Below are 27,420 nucleotides of genomic sequence, written 5' to 3'. Positions count from 1 at the left end.
ATTGCACTTCGTTCTGCACTCTTGTGACCCGTTTTCAGCCAATAGAAGGCAAAGCCCGCTGTCAGCTGACACCACAGAGCTGGTCCAGGCTCTGAAAAGATCCTGACCATATGGTCAGGATCCACCCAGATCTTTTGAGTGGCAGCTGGCCCTACCTCGCAGCTTTCTGCTAAGAGGCAAAGCCAGCACCTCCCGCCCCCACCACAGCCTAGCGCTCCAGGCTCTCTGCTCAGAGCAGAGGGAAGAACTAAGTGATCAGCGGTGTTTGATTGCTAAATTCTCACTGCAGAGTCGGTGCGGGGGGGGCAGGTGCTGCATCTGTTGTCGATGACGACAGATGCAGCACCTGATCGATGCATTAATACATACAGAACTGGATTCATTTATGTCTTTTACATCTGCCTAGGGATCAGATTTAAAACTATTCTGCTATATACTGTAGGTAAAATGTATAAAATGCAAGCACTTACATGGAAAGAAGAAAGGGAATACTTACTGTTTCTCCTGCCTGCGCCACTATGCTAGGAACTCGACAATTCAAGGAGTAACAATCGTGACTTTTTTTTTTTTTTTTTACCCACATGACAGGGTTGTCCCACTATTTATTTTTAACAACAATCTTTCCATATTTTTTTCGAACATTTTACATATTTTATGCATGTTAATTACCAGTACAAACGTCCCTTGTGTAGCCATCAAAGGCCCACGAGACTGCCATTGCTATCTTGTATATGATGTCAGCTGCCCCAAAAAATTGTTGCTCAGGTATTCCCTATTGCTCTTCTCCAGGGAGTTACATAAGTATATGCGGAGGTAAATGGAGGACTGGAGGAGCTGAGTCAGCACAGAGAGTAATTAGACACTCCCAGAAGAGGAGAGGGCTATGACAAGGCAGAAGGAAGGGGAATCTGAAACTTAATTTATTCTTCCTGGAATGTCAAAATTTCTAGCCAGATCAAAAGCACATTGCAAGTGAATAACAAAACTGGTTTATGGAAAGGAAAATTTCTAAAATATTTGGTTCTTTTGTGATTTTACCTGCAACTGTGTTACATTAGTGACAGAGTCACTAAACCCTGCAATGCCCCACACAATAGAACCCATCTGTGAGCACAAAGCTCCTTCTAACACATCATCCTAATGCTTCTTGGGGAACAAACAGATAAGTATTCTTTATCCACCATTAGGCTGGAACCTCTCAGCAATCATGGCAGGAAAAGCCATCAATACCTCTGCAGTCTGGGTTGCCATAGGTTGCCATCCCGTTGACCCATTTAATGCATCCATATGCAAATCCCAACCAATAGCCCTTACGATTTATTGTTTCACAATGAAGCTCCTCAGTGCCTTTTGTTTCGGCTGCTGCAATTGTTACAACGCTACCATTTCCTCTGCATATCAGTAATTACAGGAAAACCAAATAAAGATGGACATTAAAAAGCAGTATATTATTCTCTCCCTGCTTTCCCTTTTTATTATGGTTGTCTGTTAAATTAAAATACTGAGAAGCAATCAATACCCAGCCCTTTGTATAATAAAAAAGGGTGAGAAGGAATAGACAATTGAATAATGTGCTGATCACACAGCGCAATATAAAGCAAAGATTAGCTTCATAAATGATGTTTTAAAAGGGAAACCTAGCCAAGACCTTTTTCTCCAGTGTTGGATAAGAACCTCTTACAGGTTTTTACTGCTGTCTGTGCCTGCTGTGAATAGGTTTCCATCACTTACTTTGCCAGCAACAGATACTGTAGAAAACGAAGAGAATCCCCAATGCAGACACTGACAGCAATAATAAACTTTTAGAGGTTTTAATAGCTGTACAATACAGAACTAAAAAAAAAAAAAAAAATTGGCTATGGTTGAGCTTTTCCTTTAAAAGTCTAAAAACTATATCACCTACCATCTGTGTGCACTCTCATGGCTGAAGCTGTGATGTCCGTGGTGATGTTAAAGTAAGGAATCCAAAGATCCTATGAAGGAGACAATGGAGAAGAAATGTTTTGTGTACTGGCTGCTAATGATAGGAATACTTTCAACTTAAAGGGTCATAAAGGCAGAAGGTTTTTTAATCTTTTTGCATTCTATGCATTAAGATAAAAAGCTTTCTGTGTGCAGCAGCCGCCCTCATACTTACCCGAGCCCCATCTCAATCCAGCGATGTCCACAAGTCCCTCGGGCATTTGGGATTGGCTGAGACACAGTAGCGGCGTCATTGGCTCCCTCTACGGTCAATCAAAGTCAGTGAGCCAATCAGGAGAGAGAGGGGATGTGGCCGAACCTTAGCCTAGTGTCTGAATATACACACGGAGCTGTAGCTCGGCTCCGATCCCCCATAGCAAGCTGCTTGCTGTGGGGGGCATGCAACAGGAGGGAGGGATTAGGAGCAGCTAAGAGGGACTCGAGAAGGGGAGGATCCAGGCTGCCCTGTGCAAATCCACTGTAACAGAGTTTGCCCGATAATTTTCTGCCCAGGAGTAAAATAAATAGACTTAATCGTCTATGCAAACATATTCGTGGGGTCTTCAAAAGGTTTCTGCACTTTTTTTTTATTCTAATATATAAACAAACATGTTTGTTCCTCACATGAAGAAGGGCACAAGCCTTACAGACTGAAACAGTTGAATCGAAACAATATGCAGTTTGTTTGTATTTGAATATGCTTGAATACATTTTTAAGTGCAGCAATCCCTGGACTTCTTCAGGTGAGGAACAAACATGTTTGTTTATATATTAGAATAAAAAAAAAGTGCGGAAACTTTTTGAAGACCCCACAAATATTTTTGCATAGACGATAAAAGTCTATTTATTTTACTGCTGGGCAGAAAATTATTGGGCATACAGTGACCTCAGTCTTTGGAACAATATGCAATGCATTTGTGTGTGAATATACGTGAACACATTTTTTAAGTTTGTGGAACTGGGTGGCGCCTGCTGATTTGGTCAAAATTGAAGCTGCGTATGGCATGGTTTGGGTACTATTATGTAAGGAAGAATGAACTGTGCCGTACAGTTTATGAGAACACAGTGCTCACCTCTATCTGCTTATCCTTGAAGATGCTGCTGATGCTGCTATTAAAGGCTGCTCCGGAGAACATGGAGGTTATGGGGTACGTCAGATCCAGAACCTTCTTGAAGACGGATGTCATATCCTTAGGGGGAGAAAAAAAGTAATAATCAATGGCAGAGAAGCAGAGCTCATAGGCCTCCTCAAGAAAGCAAAATGAATAACCTTGGGGGAATTGGATTTGTATTACTGCTGGAATTAAAGAAGACCATCCTCCTTAAAGATCTCCATGTCCGGGAAAAAGCATTACACAGATTACAGAATACAGGTAATGCTATGCTGTACTTATTAATCAGCAAACGTGCCAGAATTTTTGTTGTCTTACATCTTATAATGGATGTCAAATGGTCTATGTCTGAACCAAGTAACACATATCAGCACTTAAGATGCAACACAAGCTTTGAATGAAGTGCCGTGTATGAGATTTGCTGTCAATGGACATGATCGAATGGAAGCAAGTGGAAATTCTTTTCTGATAAATTTAAAGCACTTGTCCGCATGCTTCCTGCTGTCTCCTTTCAAAGGACCGCTATTGTAAACCCACCCTAGTTGTCATACAAAAAAATGTAATTAAAATACGTAGACACATTTTTCTGTGCATGGTCATGCTGAAGAAGGAGTTCCCCTTTAAGAAATAAACATTTATAGTTTTATTGGAGAGAAGTGATAACTCTTGATTATCTGTTATTGGATTTCTTTAGGGAGAGGCAGGACGAGATATATAGAATGTATTAGATCTGGGAGTTTTATTGATCCCCTGTGTCAATGTGTTTTAGTAAAAGGATAAACCTGTATTTATGAAGAGTGACAGCATGCAACAAGTCTACACATCTACTGACTGCCCACAGCGCCATATTAAAACTATATTAGTATCTCTTTTACAAAAGACAGAGTTACAGAATAATGTAAATTCAACAACTATGAGAAGAGATAACAGTGACGTCAATGCGTTTCTCTGACATGGCAACACGACACGGGTAGGATGTGCCGAATTTCCTTCTGATACACAGTGATTCAGTGTGTGCTCCGGGGAAGAGTGACCTGCAAAATTACAGGCTCTTGAAGTCCATTCTGTTAAAACTAGAGTCAAAGTGGCACAAGAGGTTGGTGATTAAAGTAAAAACGAATCATCACCATTTAATAAAAATGATAGTATTCAGCAGAAGCGAGCTTGATTTTTCGTATTTTGTTGGTCAAATGTGACGTGCTTCACTACTTGTTCAGGTTTTAAATTAGGCCTATGATTGTCTAATGAGGAATAAATCTTCTCTGAATCTTTGTTTTGTGTAATTTTTTTTAAAACTTTGCAGTAATCCAGTGTGAAACTTTACCTCTGTCCAGGAGTTTCCTGTAATAAAGACCAGTCACTGCTGCACACTCTCCTTCTACAGGGTGACTGGTCTCATCTCCGCCCCCCTATAGTTTTTTGCAGGCTACCTGCGGGTGGACCTCTGCTCTCTGCACAGGCTATATGCAGCACAGTGAGGATGTAACACTGCCTGGACATTCTGAGAACAGCTGACATCATATACCAGCTCCGGAATTTTATCTAGAGATGGTATCTGGGACTACTGTCCACTAGGCCTCCTGTACGCCATCTCTGAACACTGTAATGTTGAATAACCCTAAAGGGGTATATGAGAAATAACTCTGTGGGGGTTTCCAATTGAGGGGGGGGGGGGGCAAATTTGATCATAATTGACAGCTGGTGACTTAAAGTTGACACAGGAGCCCTATGTGTCTTTTGGTCCATTTTAGGTCCGAATTCAGACAAAAATTTGCTGAAATCAGACCTGAAACAGTGAACGGGGGATGCACCGGACCCCTGCTGTGAACCGCATGCGACGATAGTGTGAACCCAGCCTTAGAGGCAGTGAAATTAGGATCTGTGCCTTCCTGCCAAAAAGCAGTTCCAGTTGACCTATGAATGAGATTAGGTCAGGACACTTCCCAATCTTTGTGACTGAAATGCACCAGTGGGCATAAATCACACTGAATGATATTGTTGTGTATGAATCTTTCTTCTTTGTAATTCCAAACTGGGGATTGTAAACTTTGTAAATCTGTGAACAATGGCTATATTGTGGCTTCTGTGATGAAATAGTTGTGCCTCAATTAACTGCCTTTTGTACTCCAAGCTTGCTCTAATCTTTCTTGAGATAGTAAGACTAATAGCTATACTTTAAGCAATCTTTCAGAATACTTCGGAAAAATCTATGGGGGGTATTTAACTATTACAGAGTTCAAGAAATCTCCAGGTTGTTTTGAAGGACTATAGTCAGAACAAGGAAAAAGTTCAAATATTGTTCTGACAAGTAGTGAAAATGCAACAGTTACAGGGGTGGTACCTGTCAACCCAATCACTGGCCAGAGACAAGCTACCTCTGGGGGCAACCGCTTAAAGGGGTTGTAAACCCCCATGGTTTTTCACCTTAATACATTCTATACATTAAGGTGAAAATCCTTCTGTGGTGATGCAGCCCCAGCCCCCATTTACTTTCCCGAATCTTCCTCTGGCCAGGAACGAGCACACCAGTTCTACCTGGTGTCTCATGTCCTGATTGGATAGACTGATAGCAGCCATTGGCTCCCGTTGCTGTCAATCAAATCCAATGACATGCTGCCGGGCAGAGTTCTGCATTATGTGTTATGGACACAGATGCGGAACATGGGAGTGCACCTGCACAGGTGTCCACCAAGGAGAGTGCTTCTCCAACGTGGACACTCGATGTGGGGAAGAGTCACCAGTGCCGCTGAAGGACCCCAGAATGGGAAGACTGGGGCCACTCTGTGCAAAACCAAACAGCACAGTGGAGGCAAGTATGATATGTTTGTTTTTTTAAAACAAACAACACCTTTAAGGTTGGGAAATTAATTCAGGGTCCGGTATTCATAAGGATGAGTAACAGTGCCAACTTACCCCAAGGGAAGAGATGATAGATAAATCTTGGTGCTGAAATGAACTGCCACATTTCAGTGGCTGACAAAAAGGGAGAGCCACAAAATAACATACGTTTGATATTCCAGTAAAAACTCCAGGTGAATTAATGGGAGATTGTAAGGCACAAGAAGAGGGAGGTAGAGCAGCAAGGCAGGGTGAGGCCATACTGGAATTAAGGGAGGAAAGTCCCCAGATATTTTCTGTCCCTCTGACGGATGTGAAATTAAGTTTTCACTGGAAAAAGTTGTAGTAAGTGCAGGGGAAAGACTCTGATCTTTGTTGCCTGTAGGATAGCTAAGCAATAGGAACATTGCAAAGCGCATTCCCTAAAAGAAGCTCTAGAAGCAACCAAAAGTAACATCAGTACTTTAAAAGTTTCTATGTCAAAATCTGAGGTTAGCCACCAGCAACTAATATTAGAAAACAAAAGATCACAGGAAGAAGTTCATCAGTTGGTAAAAAGACTGAAGGATGCAGAAAGTGAAACGATTATCTGTCAGCTGCCAGGAGCAGCTAACTCAGTTTTCTTGCTCCAGAGTAGATAACAAAGTAATAATATTGAACCATTAAATAACCATTAAATAAAATAGCAGTGTAGAAACAACTTTGGCATCAGTCCCAAATTTGCATATAAAAGATATCACTAGGGGAAAATGGGGAAGGTAGGTGGACATTTGCGATACCAAAAAAGCTATTAAACAATGATACTGATAAAAGTCAAAGGTTTATTAAAAGAATAATTTCTGTGTTTAATACAATCTTCTCATTTGATCACAAGTAACAGCCATTGAGTTCTCACTTTTCATTCATCCCGCGTGCATTATAGACTCCTAATGCCGCATACACACGATCAAACCGTATGACCTACTTAGTCCGTTGAAACACATTTCAACGGACAATCCGCTCGTGTGGGCTTCAGCGGACTTTTTCAGCGTGCAGTCCGGAGTACTAAGAATTTCGGTTTGCACAACAATCTGCCCGCCGTACTCGCATTTCGGCGGACAATCCGGCCGTGTGTATGACAGTCCGCCGTACTTTTAAAATGAGCGGACTTTTCCCGCCCAGAGAAAATTCCGCTCATTTCAAACGGGTCTCCAGGTAGGCGGGGCCCGCGAAGGAGACGTCACTGGCCCCGCCGCCTGGTATGGACTTAAAGGGGAACCCCAACGCCGAAAAAAATCAGCGTGGGGGTCCCCCCCCCAAGTCCACAACAGACCCTTGTCCGAGCACGCTACCCGGCCGGCCAGGAAAGGGGGGCGAGCGAGCGCCCCCCCCCCTCCTTAGCCGTACCAGGCCGCGTGCCCTCAACATGGGGGTGCCTTGGGGAAGGGGGGGGCCGCGCGGCCCCCCCACCCCAAAACACCTTGTCCCCATGTTGATGAGGACAAGGGCCTCTTCCCAACAACCCTGGCCGTTGGTTGTCGGGGTCTGCGGGCGGGGGGCTTATTGGAATCCGGGAGCCCCCTTTAATAAGGGGGCCCCCGGATACCGGCCCCCCACCCTATGTGAATGAGTATGGGGTACAATGTACACCTACCCATTCACCTGTAAAATAAAAGTACAAAAAAAAACACAACACACGAGATAAAATACTTTATTGCACAGCTCCGGGGGTCTTCCGTCTTCGGGGGTCTTCTCGCCAGACTCCTCCGCTATCTTCTTGTAGCTCTTTTGCTAGCGGGGGAGTCCGGCTTTCTTCCTCGCCGCCGGCCTCTTCTCCCGACTTCGGGGGTCTTGTCCCCCTCTTCGGTTCTTCTGCCGGGCCACCGCGCCTTCTTATAGCTCTTTTACAGGCGGTGGCCCGGTCTTCTGTCGCCGCTGCCACCTTCCGTTCTTCTTCTTCTTCTCCTGGAGATGTTGACTCGACGCTCTCTCCGGCCACAATGCCAGGGACGCGCTGCGCGGCCACTTATATAGGGACAAGGGGCGGTGTCACATGGCTTTATGTCACATGGGTTGGTCACATGGGTTGATGTCACATGGGGACTGTGACATCGTAAGGGGGCGGGGTCACCATGTGACACCAACCCATGTGACATAAAGCCATGTGACACCGCTCCTTGTCCCTATATAAGTGGCCGCACAGCGCGTCCCTGGCATTGTGGCCGGAGAGAGCGTTGAGTCAACATCTCCAGGAGAAGAAGGAGAAGAAGAAGAAGAAGAACGGAAGGTGGCAGCGGCGACAGAAGACCGGGCCACCGCCTGTAAAAGAGCTACAGTGGTGTGAAAAAGTGTTTGCCCCCTTCCTCATTTCCTGTTCCTTTGCATGTTTGTCACACTTAAGTGTTTCGGAACATCAAACCAATTTAAACAATAGTCAAGGACAACACAAGTAAACACAAAATGCAATTTGTTAATGAAGGTGTTTATTATTAAAGGTGAAAAAAAATCCAAACCATCATGGCCCTGTGTGAAAAAGTGATTGCCCCCTAAACCTAATAACTGGTTGGGCCACCCTTAGCAGCAACAACTGCAACCAAGCGTTTGCGATAACGTGCAATGAGGCTTTTACAGCGTCCTGGAGGAATTTTGGCCCACTCATCTTTGCAGAATTGTCCTAATTCAGTTACATTAGAGGTTTTTCGAGCATGAACGGCCTTTTTAAGGTCATACCACAACATCTCAATAGGATTCAGGTCAGGACTTTGGATAGGCCACTCCAAAGTCTTCATTTTGTTTTTCTTCAGCCATTCGGTGGTGGACTTGCTGGTGTCTTTAGGATCATTGTCCTGCTGCAGAACCCAAGTTCGTTTCAGCTTGAGTACACGAACAGATGGTCGGACATTCTCCTTCAGGATCTCTTGGTAGACAGCAGAATTCATAGTTCCTTTTATCACGGCAAGTCTTCCAGGTCCTGAAGCAGCAAAACAGCCCCAGACCATCACACTACCACCACCATATTTTACTGTTGGTATAATGTTCTTTTTATGAAATGCAGTGTTCCTTCTACGCCAGATATACTTGGACACACACCTTCCAAAGAGTTCCACTTTTGTCTCATCGGTCCACAGAATGTTGTCCCAAAAGTCTTGGGGATCATCAAGATGTGTTGTGGAGAAATTGAGACGAGCTTTGATGTTCTTTTTGCTCAGCAGTGGTTTTCTCCTTGGAACTCTGCCATGCAGGCCATTTTTGCCCAGTCTTTTCCTGATGGTGGAGGCATGAACGCTAACCTTAACTGAGGCAAGTGAGGCCTGCAGTTCCTTGGACGTTGTTGTGGGGTCTTTTGTGACCTCTTGGATGAGTCGTCGCTGCGCTCTTGGGGTAATTTTGGGCGGCCGGCCACTCCTTGGAAGGTTCACCACTGTTCCATGTCTTCGCCATTTGTGGATAATGGCTCTCACTGTGGTTCGCTGGATTCCCAAAGCTTTGGAAATGGCTTTATAACCCTTTCCAGACTGATAGATCTCAAATACTTTCTTTCTCAATTGTTCCTGAATTTCTTTGGGTCTCGGCATGATGTGTAGCTTTTAAGGATCTTCTGGTGGACCTTACTGTGTCAAGCAGCTCCTATTTAAGTGATGCCTTGATTGTGAACAGGTGTGGCAATAATCAGGCCTGGGTGTGGCTATAGAAATTGAACTCAGGTGTGGACAACCACAGTTATAGTATGTTTTAACAAGGGGGGCAATCACTTTTTCACACAGGGCCATGATGGTTTGGATTTTTTTTCACCTTTAATAATAAACACCTTCATTTACAAATTGCATTTTGTGTTTACTTGTGTTGTCCTTGACTATTGTTTAAATTGGTTTGATGTTCCGAAACACTTAAGTGTGACAAACATGCAAAGGAACAGGAAATGAGGAAGGGGGCAAACACTTTTTCACACCACTGTATAAGAAGGCGCGGTGGCCCGGCAGAAGAACCGAAGAGGGGGACAAGACCCCCGAAGTCGGGAGAAGAGGCCGGCGGCGAGGAAGAAAGCCGGACTCCTCCGCTAGCAAAAGAGCTACAAGAAGATAGTGGAGGAGTCCGGCGAGAAGACCCCCGAAGACGAAAGACCCCCGGAGCGGTGCAATAAAGTATTTTATCTCGTGTGTTGTGTCTTTTTTTGTACTTTTATTTTACAGGTGAATGGGTAGGGGTACATTGTACTCCATACTCATTCACATAGGGTGGGGGGCCGGTATCCGGGGGCCCCCTTATTAAAGGGGGCTCCCGGATTCCGATAAGCCCCCCGCCCGCAGACCCCGACAACCAACGGCCAGGGTTGTCGGGAAGAGGCCCTTGTCCTCATCAACATGGGGACAAGGTGCTTTGGGGTGGGGGGGCCGCGCGCCCCCCCCTTCCCCAAGGCACCCCCCATGTTGAGGGCACGCGGCCTGGTACGGCTAAGGAGGGGGCGCTCGCTCGCCCCCCTTTCCTGGCCGGCCGGGTAGCGTGCTCGGACAAGGGTCTGTTGTGGACTTGGGGGGGACCCCCACGCCGTTTTTTTTCGTCGTTGGGGGTTCCCCTTTAAGTCCATACCAGGCGGCGGGCCAGCGTCGTCTCCTTCGCGGGCCCCGCCTACCTGGAGACGCGCTCGAAATGAGCGGACTTTCCTCCGCGTGTGTGGGCGAGTCCGTTCATTTCGAAAGTACGGCGGACTTAGTGCGCCGTATTAGTCCGCTGAAAAAGTGCCGTGTGTGGGCAAGTAGCATGTTCGAAAATTCCGACGGACAGTTTGGCGGACTTCCGCCAGACTAAGTACGTCCGACAGACGGCTACGTGTGTACGCGGCTTAAGGAAATAAGAGTCTTCTTGCTCTTTGCTGACCAACTCTGCCCTTCCTAAGGTTTATATCAGTCAATCCCTTCCCTCTCTCACAGGATGGGCCATCACCACCCATAATGGGCACTAAGGCTAATGGTTCACAGAAACATTTACTTTTACCACTTCCATCAGCTCATTCCCCACAGTTACCTTTTGTATCACCTGCCCCAATCTGTTAGATTGTAAGTTCTTCTGAGCTGGGCCATCTCAATTCTTTTGTATTTTAATGTATTGTCTCCCTTTTATATTGTAAAGTGATACGTAAACTGTTGGCGCTATATAAATCCTGTATAATAATGATAATAGGATTTTTATATACAGCTTACCTGTAAAATCCTATTTTCTTGATCATACATCACGGGACACAGGAGCTCATTACATAGTGGGATGTCCCAAAGCAATGCTCAGATTGAGGGGAGGGAGACACAGATCATAATTATAGACCGCCAGGGACCGGAGGACCTAAACTGCAGCCTGCAGTACACTGCGCTCAAAGGCGATATCCTCTTACCCTCTGACATCCACCTGATAGAATCTGGTGAATGTGTGGACTGATGACCAAGTTGCAGCCTTACAGATCTGAGCCAGGGAGGCCTGGTGATGCACTGCCCAAGAAGCACTTACAGCCCTAGTAGAGTGCGTTTTCACTTGAAAAGGAGGGATTTTCCCTTTAACACTATAGGCCTGAGAAATAATCTGTCTAATCCACCTTCCTAGGGCCTTCCGGCAAAATAAATAAGCAATCCGTTTTCCTTATCTGAGCAGTTGCTTGAAGATATATACTGATTGCCCTAACCACATCCAAAGTGTGCAAAGATTCTTCTTCTACGGACTGTGGGTCCGAAAAAAAAGGATGACAGGATTACATCTTGATTCAAATGGAATCCCGAAACCACCTTAGGTAGAAAGGACCTGTTGGGATGCATGACCACCCGGTCCTTATGAATAATTAGATACGGCTCTTTGCTGGAGAGAGCTGCTAGTTCTTACACTCTTCTAGCCGTGGATATGGCTACCAAGAAAACCAATTTTTTAGTCAGAAGAACTAATGAAGCCAGATGCAAAGGTTCAAATGGTTGCCCCTGCAAAGCCGAGAGAACCAAATTCAGATCCCATGGGCATACCGGAGGTTTGACTGGCGGTCTTATCCGCATAGCCCCCTGAATGAAATCCCGCACCAGGGAATGCGATGCAAGTGGCTTCTGAAAAAACACTGACAAGGCCGAAATTTGCACCTTGATAGTGCTTACGGCCAAATTCATTTCTAGGCCTGACTGGAGAAAGGCCAAGATTCTGCTAATGACATACTTTCTAGGATGCCATTCCCTGAGTTCACACCAGGAAACATATGCCCTCCAGATTTTGTAGTAAATAAGCCTGGAGGCCGGCTTTCTGGCATTGATCAGAGTAGAAAGGACTGGCCCCGAAAGCCCACGGTCTCTCAGAATGTGGGTCTCAGCAGCCAAACCGCCAAATTCAGACTGTGTAAAGCAGGATGGTAAATTGGACTCCGTGAGAGCAGATCTGGCCGGAGAGGGAGGATCTACGGCCTGCCTACTGCCAACTTCATGATTTCTGCGTACCATGGTCGCCTGGGCCAAGCCAGGGCTACCAAAAGAACCGATTTTTTCTCCCTCTTGACTTTTCCCAGGGACCGCGACAGAAGCGGGCATGGGGGGAAGGCATAAATCAGATTGTACTGATCCCAGGGAACTGTCAGAGCATCTGTCCCCCGAACAAGTGCATCTCTTGTTCTTGACACAAATTTGTCCAGTTTTCTGTTGAACCTGGACGCAAACAGATCTAAGTCTGGAGTACCCCACCTGCGACATATGTTCCAAAACACGTCGGGGTGCAGAGCCCATTCTCCTGGGCACAGCTGCTGGCGGCTCAGAAAAACCGCCTGCCAATTTTCCACTCCTGGAATGAAGACTGCAGAAAGGCATGGAACATGCTTTTCTGCCCAGACAAGTATACGATTCACCTCTTTTTGCGCAACCAGACTCCTGGTACCATTTATGGGCAATAGCTTCTCGATCGCAGACCATTTCCCCTGCGAGCACGTCTCCTCCAACACTGCTCCCCAGCCTGACAGGCTGGCATCTGTCGTAATAATCTTCCATGGAAGAGGAAGAAAAGTTTTGGCTTTCAGCAAATTCTCGGTTTGTAACCACCAGACGAGACTCTTGCGTGTCCCTGGGGATAGACGCATAGGAAGATCCAAGGACTGGGGCTTCCTGTTCCAAGCCGCAAGGATGCATCTTTGCAGAGGCCTTGAGTGGAACTGGGCGAATGGAACGGCCTTGAAGGAGGCGACCATTTTCCCTAACAGTCTCATGCACAACCAAATGGGGGAAGATCTCCTGCCCAGAACGAGGTGCACTAGATCCCCAATGGCCAAGGCTTTTGGCCTTGGAAGAAACACCTTGCCCTGAGCGGTGTCAATAAACATACCCAGGTATTCCAACCTGGTAGCAGGCTGTAGGGACGACTTTTCTAGGTTTATAATCCAACCTAGGCGTTCCAGGTGTTCTAGCGTTCTGGTAACACTGTGGTTCAGGAACGCTACTGTTTTCTCCATGAGAAGCAAATCGTCTAGATGAGCCATGATGGCTATACCTTGAGCTCTTAGGTTTGCCAAGAGAGGGTCCAGAATCTTTGTGAAGACTCGAGGGGCCGTAGCGAGCCCGAACGTCAAGGCCACAAATTGAAAATGGCGCCGCTCTACCGCGAACCTTAGATACTTTTGGTGTGCGGGAAATATTGGCACATGGAGATATGCATCCTTGATATCTATTGATGCCAATAACTCTCCCCCTTGCAGGGAGGAGACCACAGTGCGAATTGACTGCATTCTGAAGGACCGGATGCGTAAAAACCGGTTCAGATCCTTCAGATCCAGGATAGGTCTGACACTTCCATTTGGCTTCGGAACGGTGAAGAGATTCGAGTAAAACCCTGAACCCTGTTCTTTTGGGTCCACTTCTACTATCACCCCCTGGGATAGTAAATGATCTAAGGCCAGAAATAGCGGTTTTTGCTTTACCGGGTCCCTGGGGATCCTTGACCTTAGAAAACGAGAAGGTGGAATCTCCTGAAACTCTAGCTTGTAGCCCAGAGATACCGAAGAGATCACCCACTTGTCCCGGATCTCTTCCCGTCAGGCTTCCGCAAACTGCAGTAGCCTTCCCCCCTCTCGGCCGAGCGGGCGCGCCCCTTCACAAGGAAGCTTTTGGGCTCTGCTTGGCAGGCTTTCGCCCCCAAGGTTTCTTCTGCCCCTGGGCCCGGCCTTGAGCCTTTCCTGTAGAGGAGGGTTGAGAAGGCCGTCGCCACTGCTGAGAGCTTGATGCTCCGGAGAGAGAGAACGCCTAAAAGATGGACGTTTGCTCCTTTTGACTGGAAGGAGAGTAGATTTACCCCCTGAAATTTATTGGACGAATTTGTCCAATTCTTCTCCAAACGTTCCCCTTTAAACGGGAACACAATCAAATGTTTCTTGCATGACAGCTCAGCTGCCCAATTCTTTAGCCATAGGTTCCTTCGCATGTGTACCAACAGGAGAGATAAACGAGATGCTTGTTGGACAGAATCCAAAATCGCATCAATCATGAAACACAGAATTTTCGGTATTTCTGCATAATTCTCCACTTCCTCACTGGCAAGGAGGCCAAGCATCTGCTTAACCTGTTCCTTGAGGAACTGACACAACCCCACGGCTGTGACTGTAGGTTGCACTACAGCGCCAGTCATGGAAAAGGAGGCTTTTAATAATGTTTCCGGCTTTCACACTGGAGTGAAAGGGGCCGTTTTTTTCAGGCGCTACACAGGCGCTATTTTTAGCGCTGTAACGCCTGAATACCGCCCCAGTGTGAAAGCAGCCTTACAGCCCCCTGACGCTCTGGGCTTTTTAAATCTGCCGCCTGGCGCCTGCGCAGTACAGCGCCGTGCACACTGACGTGCATGGCTCACAACCACACCCCCCCTCCTCCATTAGCCCGGGAACGCGCTCGGTGCGCGTGCACGAGGACCGCGGAATCCAGGGGGAGAGGGAATCTCCATCAGAGCTGCGTGGGACCCCCAGACTAAGTGGGACCCCTGTATTACCTGTATTGTGGCAGGGATTGCAGTGGAGACGTGAGACAGCTGGAGAACCAGGCTTCACTGAGCGTGTGTACTGAAAGGCATGTAAGTATGCATCAGGCTGCTCTTACTCCCTCTAGTGGTGGAAACCAGGTAAGACATACTACTACTCAAATGAAGAAATCCATAATATATATAGGATTAACTTCCCTTACCTGTCCTCGCCGCAGGAATTGCTGAAAACAGACAGATTCCAGCTTTCACCCATCACGGCGGGCAGAGTTGTGCCAACCTTCAGGTTTTTTTGGGGTTCTTTCTCAGAAGAACCTCCTACCTGGACCTTGTAAAAGACTCTGCCAGAAACTTTCGTGCCACTATGTAAATAGTACACCAAGTCTAGTTTTCCCAGAGCCCAGTCTTCCAATAGGAGAGGACTTACAGGCAAAACCTTGTTTCTTCAGATGACGAGGCCCGGGTACCATACCATCTTGGTAATCAAAATATCGGCCCGAGATATGGATCCGGTTTGTTGTAGCCCTTAGGCCCCCGCAGGGACCTGCACAGAGCTTTCTTCATAGCGCATGTTTTATGTGACCAACCACCATAGACACTGGCGAAAAAACTGAGGTGCCTCCCATATGGGAGGGGTTATATAGGGGAGGAATTCTCCTTAATTGGGGTTAACCAGTGTCCAATCACCAGAGGTGCCTATATAACCCACTATGTAATGAGCTCCTGTGTCCCGTGATGTATGATCAAGAAAATAATTCCCTACATGAAAATTAGGATACAAATTGCAAAGCCAACAGTATGAAGCAATCATGTTCCAAAGCATTGCACAGAGTGGTCATGCTAACATTTTTCAGACACTGGTGGCTGCAAGCATAAGATGTACAGGCAGCTTACGGGCCTTTGTCAATGGGCTTTTCTTTGCCTCAAGAGGATTTTGCCTCACTTGAAACAGATTAGGAGGTCAACGATGAAACAGAAGTTTCTGGATCAATTTAGGAGCTTCTACAATGGACGTCAAACAGCTAACATTGCTACAAGCTCAAGCCCTTTGACATAAGCTGTATAGAGGCTGATAGCACAGGGAAGACCTCACCAGTGGGCGAAGCTCAATGTTTTTAAGTGGAAGGTCTAAATGAAAAGCAGCAGCAAGCAACGCTCATTGTAGTTCAATAGAAATTTTGAAGGCATAGATGTATAAAATGACATCACAGGGCTGCAGGAACTGTATAGTGGTATTACCCTCTTAATGTGCAGTATGACACAGGCGTACCTTGTATTCTACTTTAAATGCCCCTCTGGGCACAGAACCATTTACGATGAGTACAGCCCCAATCAGCAATGAAATGACGGCAGCACTCAATTGCCAATACATACATATAATGCATACACACATGCATGCCCTCCTAACAATCCTGTATAAAACTGTATTTTCTGCATTTTATAATGTGCACTGTGTAAATTGTTGGCGCTATATACATCCTGTATATTAACCACTTCCTTCCCCGCTGTACACCATATGATGTCCTGGACTTTGAGTGGGATATCTAATAATGCCTGCAGCTGGGGATATCTAAATAATGCTAACAGCCCTAGGAGTGCGTTTTGATTTGAGAGGGTGGAATCTACCTCTTTAAACCATAAGGTTGAACGATTACTTATTGAATCCATTTAGAAATAGTAGATTTTGATACTGCCTATCCTCTTTTAGGACCTTCAGGCAATACGAACAAAACATCAGTGAATAATAATGAGAAAAAAATTCAAATCCTACAATTCCTTTTCATATGAGTGTGGAAATGTTAGCAAATACTTTATAATATTCAAAACAGTTCACGGACAATGTTTTGTTTCCAAATGGTGACTTGTGCAAATTTCCAAAGTGAATTCCCGGTGCGCTTTGGTAAAATTAAGTTATATTGCGCTCACCAGATCCTTACCCCTACTGGGGCAAAAATGCCTCCACAGTGTTAGCCCCTTTGCCGCTCTCTGGTGTCTCCCTGGGAATCTGGTTTGTCATCCACGGGTGAAATTCTCATCCCACTGCAATCCACAGGTGGCTTGGAGCAATTGTTTTTTGGTCTGCTCCAAGCCACCTGTGGATTGCAGTGGGATGAGAATTTCACCCGTGGATGACAAACCAGATTCCCAGGGAGACACCAGAGAGCGGCAAAGGGGCTAACACTGTGGAGGCATTTTTGCCCCAGTAGGGGTAAGGATCTGGTGAGCGCAATATAACTTAATTTTACCAAAGCGCACCGGGAATTCACTTTGGAAATTTGCACAAGTCACCATTTGGAAACAAAACATTGTCCGTGAACTGTTTTTCATATTATAAAGTATTTGCTAACATTTCCACACTCATATGAAAAGGAATTGCAGGATTTGAATTTTTTTCTCATTATTATTCACTTTTCACTATTCACTATTTCTTTGGTTTCTGATATAACCACTAGGTGGTCTGATATTGGTTATAAATGCTGATTAATGTTTTTTTAACACTAAGGAATTTTCACACATACTTATATATCATTATTATATTTATTTTTTTCTTGAAATTTATAGCAGCACGAGGCCCTTGTTAATGGGCATAGACACTAATATTCTAATTTGTTAAACACATCACAAAGTAGTAATCTCACAGCACTAGCGAGTAAAGGGATTTGTGAATGGAAAGGTATAACTGATTTAAAGGTATAGCGGCAATTATACCCAATTTTCTTTTTACATTTCCAATAGGCCCCATCCGATTGGGGGGGGGGGGGGCATATTAAGTAGAGGCAGCTCTTACCCTATATTATATTATTTTAGTATTACCCAAATATTACTCCATAGGGCAATCTCATCTCTTCTTCTTTCAAACGTGTGGACAGACAACCAGGTCGCTGCTTTACAAACCCGAGGAGCGACCGATGCTTGGCGTCGGAATGCCCAAGATGTTCCGATTGCTCTTGTGGAGTGGGCCGTGACTGGAAAGGGGGGCACCTGCCCCTTCAAGGCATAGGCATGTACTACAATCTGTCTGATCCACCTGGAAATGGTGGCCGACGAGACCGCCATGCCTTTCTTTGGATCAGCCACCGAAACAAACAGTGAGACTGACTTCCGAAAAGGAGCTGTGGCAGACAAATACACCTTCAGAGCCCTAACCACGTCAAGAGCATGAAGGGCCACCTCCTTAGGGTGTTTCGGCTTAGAACACAGAGATGGTAATACAATGTCCTCATTGATATGAAAAGCCGAGTCCACTTTCGGTAGAAAAGACGGTTGCGGACGCAACACCACCTTATCCCTGTGGATAACCAGATAGGGCGACTTGCAGGACAAGGTCGCCAGTTCCAAAACCCTCTTGGCCGATGTGATGGCCACTAGAAAGACCACTTTCTGGGAAAGGGTCAATAGGGGAATCTCCCTGATGTTTTCAAATGGCGTTTTTTGAAGCACCGACAACACCAGGTTCAAATCCCATGGGGGTAACTGGATGCACCAGAGGGACTGCGTGTCGTACCCCCTGAACGAAGGTACTCACTAAGGAGTGCGATGCCAGGGGTCGTTGAAAAAAGACAGCTAAGGCTGAAATTTGCCCTTTAATGGTGCTCAATGCCAATCTCTGGTCTACTCCTTGCTGGAGAAACAGCAGGATCCTAGATATGGAAAAAGAGCACGGATACCAGCCTTTCTCCTCACACATGGAGATGTAGGCCTTCCAGGTACGATGGTATATCTTCTGAGAAGATTTCCATGCTCTCAACATAGTTGAAATCACAGAGTCCGACAGACCCTGGTTCCTCAACACCTGGCTCTCAACACCTGGCTCTCAATAGCCATGCCGTTAAAGCCAGCAAGGGTAAAGCAGGATGGAGAATCGGACCTTGAGACAGAAGGTCCTCTCACAACGGCAGTCGCCAGGGAGCGTCTGCCACCAGAAGCACCAGGTCTGCGTACCAAGGACGCTGAGGCCAATCTGGGGCAACTGGTATCGCTGGGATCCCCTCGGCTTCCACTCTGCGAAGGAGACGTGGCAACAGTTTCAGTGGAGGAAAGGCATAGATCAGCTGGTACTGATCCCACGGAGCCACCAGCGCGTCTGACACGTCGACCCACGGATCTTGTCCTGGACATGAATCTTGGCACCTTCCAATTGAGACGGGAGGCCAGTAGATCCACGTCTGGTGTGCCCCACTTCAGGCACAGCAACCTGAATATCTCCAGGTGCAATGCCCATTCTCCTGGGTCCAGCATCTGTCGACTCATATAGTCCGCCTGCCAGTTCTCCACTCCGGGGATGTAAACGGCCGACACGTGTCGATCTGCCCACCGAAGTATGTGAGCGACCTCCCGTGCAGCGGCTGAGCTTCTTGTTCACCCTTGGTGATTGACGTACGCCACAGCCTGATCGGACGCCTGATCAGATTCTTCCGTCGACCAGAGGCCCTGAGCCGACTGAACCCCCCATCACTCCACCCCATCCGGATAGACTGGCGTCTGTCGTGATCACCGTCCATTTCAGAGGAAGGAACGATTTTCCGGAGTGAATCACCGGGGATCTCAACCACCAAATCAGTGAGTCTCTGACTAACTGGCTCACCTGGATCTGTCGATCCAGGGACAACTGAGATTTGTCCCATTTTGACAAAATCTCCCTCTGCAGGACTCTGGTGTGGAACTGGGCAAAACGTACTGCCTCGAAGGAGGCTACCGTGAGCCCCAGTACTCGCATGCAAAAGTGGAGCGTCGACTACCTGCGGTTCATCAGCAGTTTTACCGCGGATCTGAGAGTGTGCAATTTGTCTGAAGGGAGAAAAACTCTCGCTTCCCTGGAGTCCAGCAGCAAGCCCAGGTACTCCAGACGCTGGGTCGGCACAATCACCGACTTTTTGAGGTTCAACAGCCACCCAAATTCTTGCAGTGTCTGCATGGTGATCGCCACATCCTCCTCTAATTCTGAGGTGGAAGATGTCCTCAGGAGATTGTCTAGGTATCCCATGATCGCGATCCCACGTTGTCACAGCAACGCCAAAACTGGAGCCAGTACCTTGGTAAAGACTCTAGGCGCTGATGCCAGACCAAAAGGAAGAGCCACAAACTGGTAGTGGGCTTCCCCGACTGCAAATCGCAGAAACTTTTGATGCCGAAGGCATATGGGTATATGTATGTACGGATCCTGGATGTCTAAGGATGCCTGGGAGTCCCCTTGCTGGAGTGCAGCGACTACTGAGCAAACTGATTCCATTCTGAACCTCTGCACTTTAACAAAGTGATTGAGGGCTTTTAGGTCCAAGATCGGACGTACCCCTTCCTTCTTGGGAACCACAAACAGATTTGAGTAGAATCCCTGGAAGCGTTCCGAGTCCAGAACCGGTACAAACACCCCACGATTCAGCAAATCCCTTACCGCCCCCAACAGGGCCTCCTGGCGAACCGGGCATACGGGTATGCTGGAGGGGAAGAATCTGTTTGGCGGCCAAGAGATAAACTCTAATTTGTAGCCTGTGGAAATCAGATCGCAGACCCATTTGTTGAATAACCGGGAGGACCACCGGGCTGCAAACTCCCGAAGGTGACCCCCCCACCCGAGACATGGATGGGGGCAAACCTTCATGCGGCAGCACTTTTATTCGCAGGCTTGTTAGGCTTGCGGTTCCAGGGACGTTTTTGACCGTCCACAGGCTTCCTGTTGGGCTGGGGACGTTTTGTCGAAGCCCCGGGCGGACGAAAAAGCCGCTTGTGAGCGGAAAAAGAGGGCCATTGCCTATGGTGTGGCTCCTTAGCCTTCCTGGCCTGTGAGAGTAGGGTAAACTTACCACCGGTGGCATTTTTAATAATGTCATCTAATGAGGCACCAAAGAGCCGGTTGCCAAGGAAGGGAAGATCCGTCAGGGCTTTTTTGGATGCCTGGTCAGCAGACCAGCATTTTAGCCAAATTAGGCGCCTCAGCACCACAGCTGACACTGAAGCCCTGGATAACAGAGGGAGAGTATCCAGGGGCGCGTCACAGACGTACTTTGGTAAGCTAGTTCCAGGCAGACAGGGGAAGCCTGTTGCTCTCCCAATTCACGGTGCAAAAGTTTTGCCCACTCAGTCAGTGTCTGCGACATCAGTGAGGATGCCAACACAGGTCGCACGGCTGACCCCACAACCGTAAACAAAGAACGAGCCACTGCCTCGGCTTTCCTGTCCGTGGAATCCGTCAATGCAGGAGTCCCCTCAACCGGGATCATGGTTACTTTATTTAACCTGGATACTGGAGGGTCCACGGCCAGAGGAGCCGACCACTTTTTGAGAAGGCTTTCCTCAAAGGGGTAATGCACCGCCATGTATTTGGGGACCGAAAAGGTCAGTTGCGGACGACCCCATTCCTTGTAAATGAACTTGTCAAAATAAGTCAGATACGGGAACACCTTAGGTGAACGTCCTGGCTTGTGGAACCCAAAAGGGACAGGTACATCAACAGAGGGATCCGTTGGCTCCTGAATCTTCAGGGTATCACGCACAGCTGTGATAAGTGCTCCAACAAGCACTTTGTCGCGCCCAGGCCTGGTCGGGGACTCATCCTCACAATCTGAACGGTCCTGGTCAGCGTCGTCTGACAAGACAGAGCAGGGGTCCCCAGCCTCAGCAGGACCCGAGTTTGCGTCAGAGCTCTCCCCAGAGGATGGGTGGGGGCAGGGGCCACTTTTTCGCACCTTTCTTCCCACGCACTGCCTCCATCTTAGCAACGAACGAATTGAGGACCGCCGTCAGGGTGTCCATGGGGACTGCGCAGTCCGCAGGTGACCCGGTTGTAATTGCCTGGATTTCGGGGGAAGAAACACCAGTTTCTGAAGCCATGCTGACCCTACCCTGTCTTCCACCCGAAGGGGACTTAGGACAGTGACAGTCCCACCCTCCTTGCTGCCGCTGACTGAGGGGCTCTAACCCGCCGGACTCACCACCCTGAGGAGTTCTGCGCTGTTCACAGCAGTGGCTGTAGACTCCTAATGCTCCCAGGTGCAGAGGAATCAAAACTGTGTCGGTGGCAGTCCGTCAGAACGATCGTTAAAACGATCTGAATAAACGTGCTCAGACTACATAAAATGGCCGCCCAGTGTCCAGTAAAGCAGACAGGAAGCTTAAAGCACATGTAGCTGCTTGCAGGAGAACACTGAAATGTGCTCAGGCTTCTAGAAAATGGCTGCTAGTGCCCTGAATAGGGAAGCACTGGGAAAATGGCCGCTTGAAGCCCAGATCTGCTGCCCTTGCCCACACCTAAAATGGCCACCGGCCAGCTTCCATGAGGGACAGAGACAGAAACATGGCAGAGACACAGCGCTGCACCGAAGACACAGCCAGATCCTCACAGGCACCTCCCAGGAGCAAAACACACAGGGATCCAGGCACCACCAGCCAGCCAGTCCCCTATCCCAGGTGAGAGCCCTCAGGGATCTTACACACCCCGCTCAGTATCATATGCAGCATCCCCCTCCGTGAGGGGGAGGGGAGGGAAGATAGGGACAGGGGAGAGAAGAGAGGGAGGTGAGGGACCCCCGAATTGACCTCCCAGGGAATGCCCAGCTGCTCAACCCCACCGGGGCAGGGAGAGCTGTACTTACCAGTCCTGAAGCTGGGAGACATTCCATTGTAGATCTACACCTGATCGGTACAGGGTAGCTACTGGCCTCGGCATACTGTGACGCAGACATTGGTAGCCCAGTCATATGTACGCCCCGGAGCATAAAAGCTCACCGACCACCTCTGGAGCTGAGGTATGTCGTGGCCTGCCGAGCCGTAGCTGCGACCTGCACACACTCCATGGCCAGACTGGGGAGACTACAAGGATAAGGGTATCCAGCCTGTCACCCAGCCGGCTGTTGATAGTAGATCACAGGATCATTCATCTTGCGCAAAAATCCAAGCTTCTGCGTAAAAAAAAAAACATGGACCGATGGTCCCCAGGGTTCCTAGGTCCTTCTCCTTTACTAGGCAAAGTAAAACTGTGGCTGCTTTTCAGGGTGGGGGGTTGTAGCCTTAGGGACCGCTCCCCTGGGCAGAACTAAGAGTTCTGAGTGTTGTGTTACAACTATGCCTAGTATTTTCCTAGTGATAAGGCTAACAACCCATTTGTTACAGAGAGGAGCTGTGTCGGTCGGTGAATATAAGAGAAAAAAAGGTTTGAATAAAACCTCAACTCCTTTCATGGAGACCAGCATGACCCCTCTTTGCTAAAGTATGGTCCAATGCTAGAAGAGAGACTTTTTTCTCTGGATCTTAGGAACGTTTGATCTGAGAAAACGAGGAGGCGGAACTCTTGAAATCCCAGATTGTACTCTAGAGCTATTGACGAAGCCACCAATCTCAACATTCTTTCTGCCAGACCCTTGAGAACTGCAGAAGTCTTACCCACCCGAGCGAGCAGGAGTGCCCCCTCATAAGGAGACTTTAGTATCTTGTTTGTAGGTTTCTTTTGTCCCTGAGGATTACCTCTTGAACTTGACAGCAGAAGCCCTCGTGACTACCTGGAGGCTGATGCCCGATACTGGAGAAGGAGCTTGTTTAAATTAAATGAATTTACTCCTTTTCTTAAATGGCAAAGGGGTACCTTTCCACTAGAAATTCTTTGGATGAATTATCCAAGATATCCCAAACAGCTGTTCATCACTAAAAGGAAAACCAGCCAGGAGTTTTTTTTCTTTTTTTTTATATATATGATGCTTCGGCTGACCAATTTTTCAACCATAGTATTCTATACATATGTACCAGCCCAACGAAAGGCGTGAGGCCTGAAGATAGAATCTCCCATAGCATCTATCACCAACATAAAAATACTGGGAGCTTGCCAGAACCTGGGCCTGCTGAACAGGGATAACTTTGAGCACCTGTGTAAAACTGGTCTCTCAAGGATTTGAGATATACCCATTACTGTCAGCACAGGCTGAGACACTCAACCTGTCAGGAAAACAATATATGTTTTTTTAATAGGAATTCCAACTCTTTATCCGTTGGTTACTAGTGACCAGACTAACAATGTCCACTCATTATATTGTATACTGTAGTGTATATGCTGCTGGTGTTCTGCGAAAACAGCCAACTTGTCGAAATCTCCAATTATTGCTGCTGGAGAGTCACCGAAAGTGAGGTGGTTGGAGATTTTAGAGAGTTGGAGTTTTCGGTAGAACACCGGAGAAGGAATCCGTTGGCGGCTGAAGTACAACCTAAGAGAATACCGCGGACCAGATGGTCCCTGGCAGTCTCTATGACCTTTTGGAGGCCCTGCCAGTTGCTGCCGAGTATTCGGCTGAAAAGGCGGAGATAGCTTTTTTTTCTTTTGATCTCAGTCTTTCCAGGCTAGAGGAGAGATGTGGGGTCCCCAGATCTTTCTGCAATGAGGGCCCATCATTCCCTATACCAATCACAAGGGATGTTTACATTCCTTGTAATCGGAATAAAAGTGATTAAAAAATATAAATAAAATAAAAATAAACAATAAAAAAAAAAAAAATTAAAGCGTCCCTGTCCCCACGCGCTTGCAAGCAGTAGCGAATGCATACCTACGTCATGCCCACATATGTAAACGTCATTCTAACACATGTGAGGTATCGCCGCGAATGTTAGAGCAAGAGCAACAATTCTAGCCCAAGGCCTCCTCTGTAACTCTAAAAAGGCAACCTGTAAAAAATGTTAAAGCGTCATCTATGGAAATTTTTAAGTACCGAAGTTTGGAGCCATTCCACAAGTGTGAGCAATTTTAAAGCGTGATATGTTAGGTATTTATTTACTTGGCGTAACATCATCTTTCACATTATACAAAAAAAATTGTCTAACTTCAGTGTTTGTTTTTTTACATTCATGAAACAGGTTTAAAAAATAAAAAATAAATAAAAACGCATTTGAAAAATTGCTGCGCAAATACTATGCGACATAAAAAGTTGCAACGACCGCCCTTTTTTCTCCCCTAGGGTCTCTGCTAAAAAAAAAAAAAAAAAACATATAGAATGTGTGGGGGTTCTCAGTAATGTTCTAGCAAAAAAATTATGATTTTTACATGTAGGAGAACAGTGCCAGAATTGGCCTGGATGGCAAGTGGTTAATAAATGCATAGAATGTGAAAAACCCATTTCCACACAAGAGCTGAACAATGTTCTATGCAGGATGCAACCCTACTCAGATAGCCAGATGTCCCCAGCAGTGACTCACACCTCCCAGCCGACTTGTCATTTTGTGACTTCCATTGCAGCTGTATTAACATTTGGTTATGCTCTGCACAAGTCATAATGTAAGGTGGTAAGAGGTGACGATGGATATCCTGTTTTGGCATACAGCTGCCCCAATTACTTCTGAGTGACCCAGTTAAGGTTATGTCATACAGCGCACCGACTGAGCCATTAGGACTTATCTGAGATTACGGCTGCAAACAAATTTGCCATTACAGCCAGTTATGCCAATTTACGGGAGCTGCCCTCCCCTGTGCTTAACACAAAATTACTTATGCCGCAAAAATAAACAGAGAGATTTCTGTTTTTAAATGTTTTTACGCAAGATTTACACATTTTTCTAAATAGAGTCCACTGAAAAAATGTGTGAATTGTGGACGAAAGTAGTGTGAATTCTGTGTGAAAACATTTGTAAATAGCATAGTATTACAGACGGCTTCCTTTCAGAAGAACAGTAAATCCTTCTGAAGTCTCCTGTGGACCATGTAGGGATGCAGCAGATGAATGCAAGAATTATTCTGAAGGACGGTTGGATTGTAATTGAGCTTGGTTCTTTTTCAAGAGAGGATCAACACAATAATGGCTTCTCTAATTAAGATGTTACCTAATTATGGCTGAGAAGATGTAGTGTACAGTGCTTGAATTCGAATTGTCTGGTAATGGGTTTAACAAGCAAAAGGTGAACAACTGAACATAAGTCTACAGCACTAGGAAGATGTGTGGAAGTGTGCTACTTAGAATGGTGCTTCAGCAGTAATATTCGACTGATAAGGATCTCTTAAGGGTTTACTGATCCTAACCTGCATATAGTGTTCACAGGGACAATGCAGCAATCTAGACATGATTGGTACCGAAAGCCCCAAACACCTAGTGCACATTCTTGGGCCTCCCACCAAGAACAAATGGTCCCAGGCCAGAAGTCACCAACACTGGAGGCACATTGGAAATCTATTACTGCAGAGGTGTACAAGGAAGGAATCTTAAAGTGATTGTAAAATAAATAACAAGCATGTTATACTTACCTACTCTGTGCAGTGAATTTGCACAGGGCAACCCAGATCCTCCACTTCTTTGGTTCCTCTTTGGTGCTCCTGGCTCCTCCTGACTGTCGCACGCCCACACAGCAAGTAGCTTGCTATGGGGGCACCCGAGCCAAGCTGCAGCTGTGTGTGTCCATTCAGACACAGAACTGCCATTGGGCCCTGTCCCCTCTTTCCTGATTGGCTAACTGACTTTGACAGCCACAGGAGCCAATGGTACTGCTGTGTCTCAGCCAATCAGGAGGGAGAGAGACTCGTGGACATCACTGGACAGAGAGGGGGCTCAGGTAAATATTAGGGGGTGCTGGGGAGGCTGCTACACACAGAAAGTTTTTGATCTTAATGCTTAGAATGCATCCAGATAAAAAACTTCTGCCTTTAAAAATCCTTTAATTTCTCATAGCCAGACCCGATCCTGTGTTCCCTTGCAAGCTAATTATGTGTCCTGAGATTTTACTTTATTGGGGTATACAGGAGCAGATCTTGGTAGTAATCACCAGTAGAAATACACCTAGGTCACTTCCCTGAGCAGCTTTGTGGATCAGTAAACAGGCCAATATACCCAAACAGACAAATGCAAGAATTACATGTGTTCCTTAGCTGATATTGCAAAGTCTCCTTTCTTAAAAGATGGTGCCTGTCAATGCCATATAGGACCCTAAAAAGCCTCTTGAGTACACCATAGTGATTTTAAGATGACATTTTTTTCTTTATTTGATAAAAGCATTAAAAACCAAGGGACACCTAAAAGTTGGAACACAGACACACAGTTGCTGTGGATCCAATAATACACTGGCTGAGTCTAGTCATTGCCATTGTACCAGCCTATGCTCTGCATTTTACTTCAGCAGTTTGGTGTGAGTTGGTGCCCATACAGTATATTGGGCTCTCCTGAAGTTCACAGTTCAATACCTGACAACAGGTGAAAGCAATCTGTGAATTACAAATGCAATTCCATAAACACTGCAAATATGCTACTTTAGGAAATTCAGGGTGCCTAATTGTGAGTTCTGGTTAATCCTCTGCATCCAGATTTCAGTAAGCATCTCACAGCATGAATAGGAAGGCAGCATGTATATTTGTAGAGGCAGCAATTCCTCACTAGAATATTAATTTCTATTTTTATTTTATTTTTTTCATATACTCCGTAGCGCAGAATCAAACACTATTTCTCAGTATGTATCGTTTAATATTTCCTTTGCTCTGTCTCACCAATGACATTCAAAGTTGCAACTTAACCAATATTTGGAGAGATAATACCAATTACCCCCTAGGATCCCTTCAATTTTATCAGCCCACCACATGCTTTGTTCAATAGTTCCAAGCCTTCATGAAGTT

The 27,420-nt window shown here is 46.5% G+C and overlaps 1 protein-coding gene across 2 annotated transcripts in view; it reads right to left on the bottom strand.

Annotated features, from left to right (window-relative positions):
- Positions 1–27,420, bottom strand: part of PNPLA7 (patatin like domain 7, lysophospholipase) — a 620,671-nt gene that overhangs the window by 58,673 nt on the left and 534,578 nt on the right. For both annotated transcript variants that reach the window (XM_077476726.1, XM_077476735.1), the window contains 2 exons: positions 3,036–3,152; positions 1,904–1,973 (listed from right to left, as the gene is read on the bottom strand). In XM_077476726.1, the coding sequence (XP_077332852.1) occupies positions 1,904–1,973; positions 3,036–3,152 (187 nt within the window). The remainder of the gene's footprint in view (positions 1–1,903; positions 1,974–3,035; positions 3,153–27,420) is intronic.

Source organism: Lithobates pipiens, unplaced genomic scaffold (assembly GCF_037356315.1).
Source record: "Lithobates pipiens isolate NorthernLeopardFrog02 unplaced genomic scaffold, aLitPip1_a1.2 Scaffold_1, whole genome shotgun sequence".
NCBI lineage: Eukaryota > Metazoa > Chordata > Amphibia > Anura > Ranidae > Lithobates > Lithobates pipiens.
Note: the sequence above shows the minus strand (reverse complement) of the source record. Positions and strands in the feature narration are given on the sequence as shown.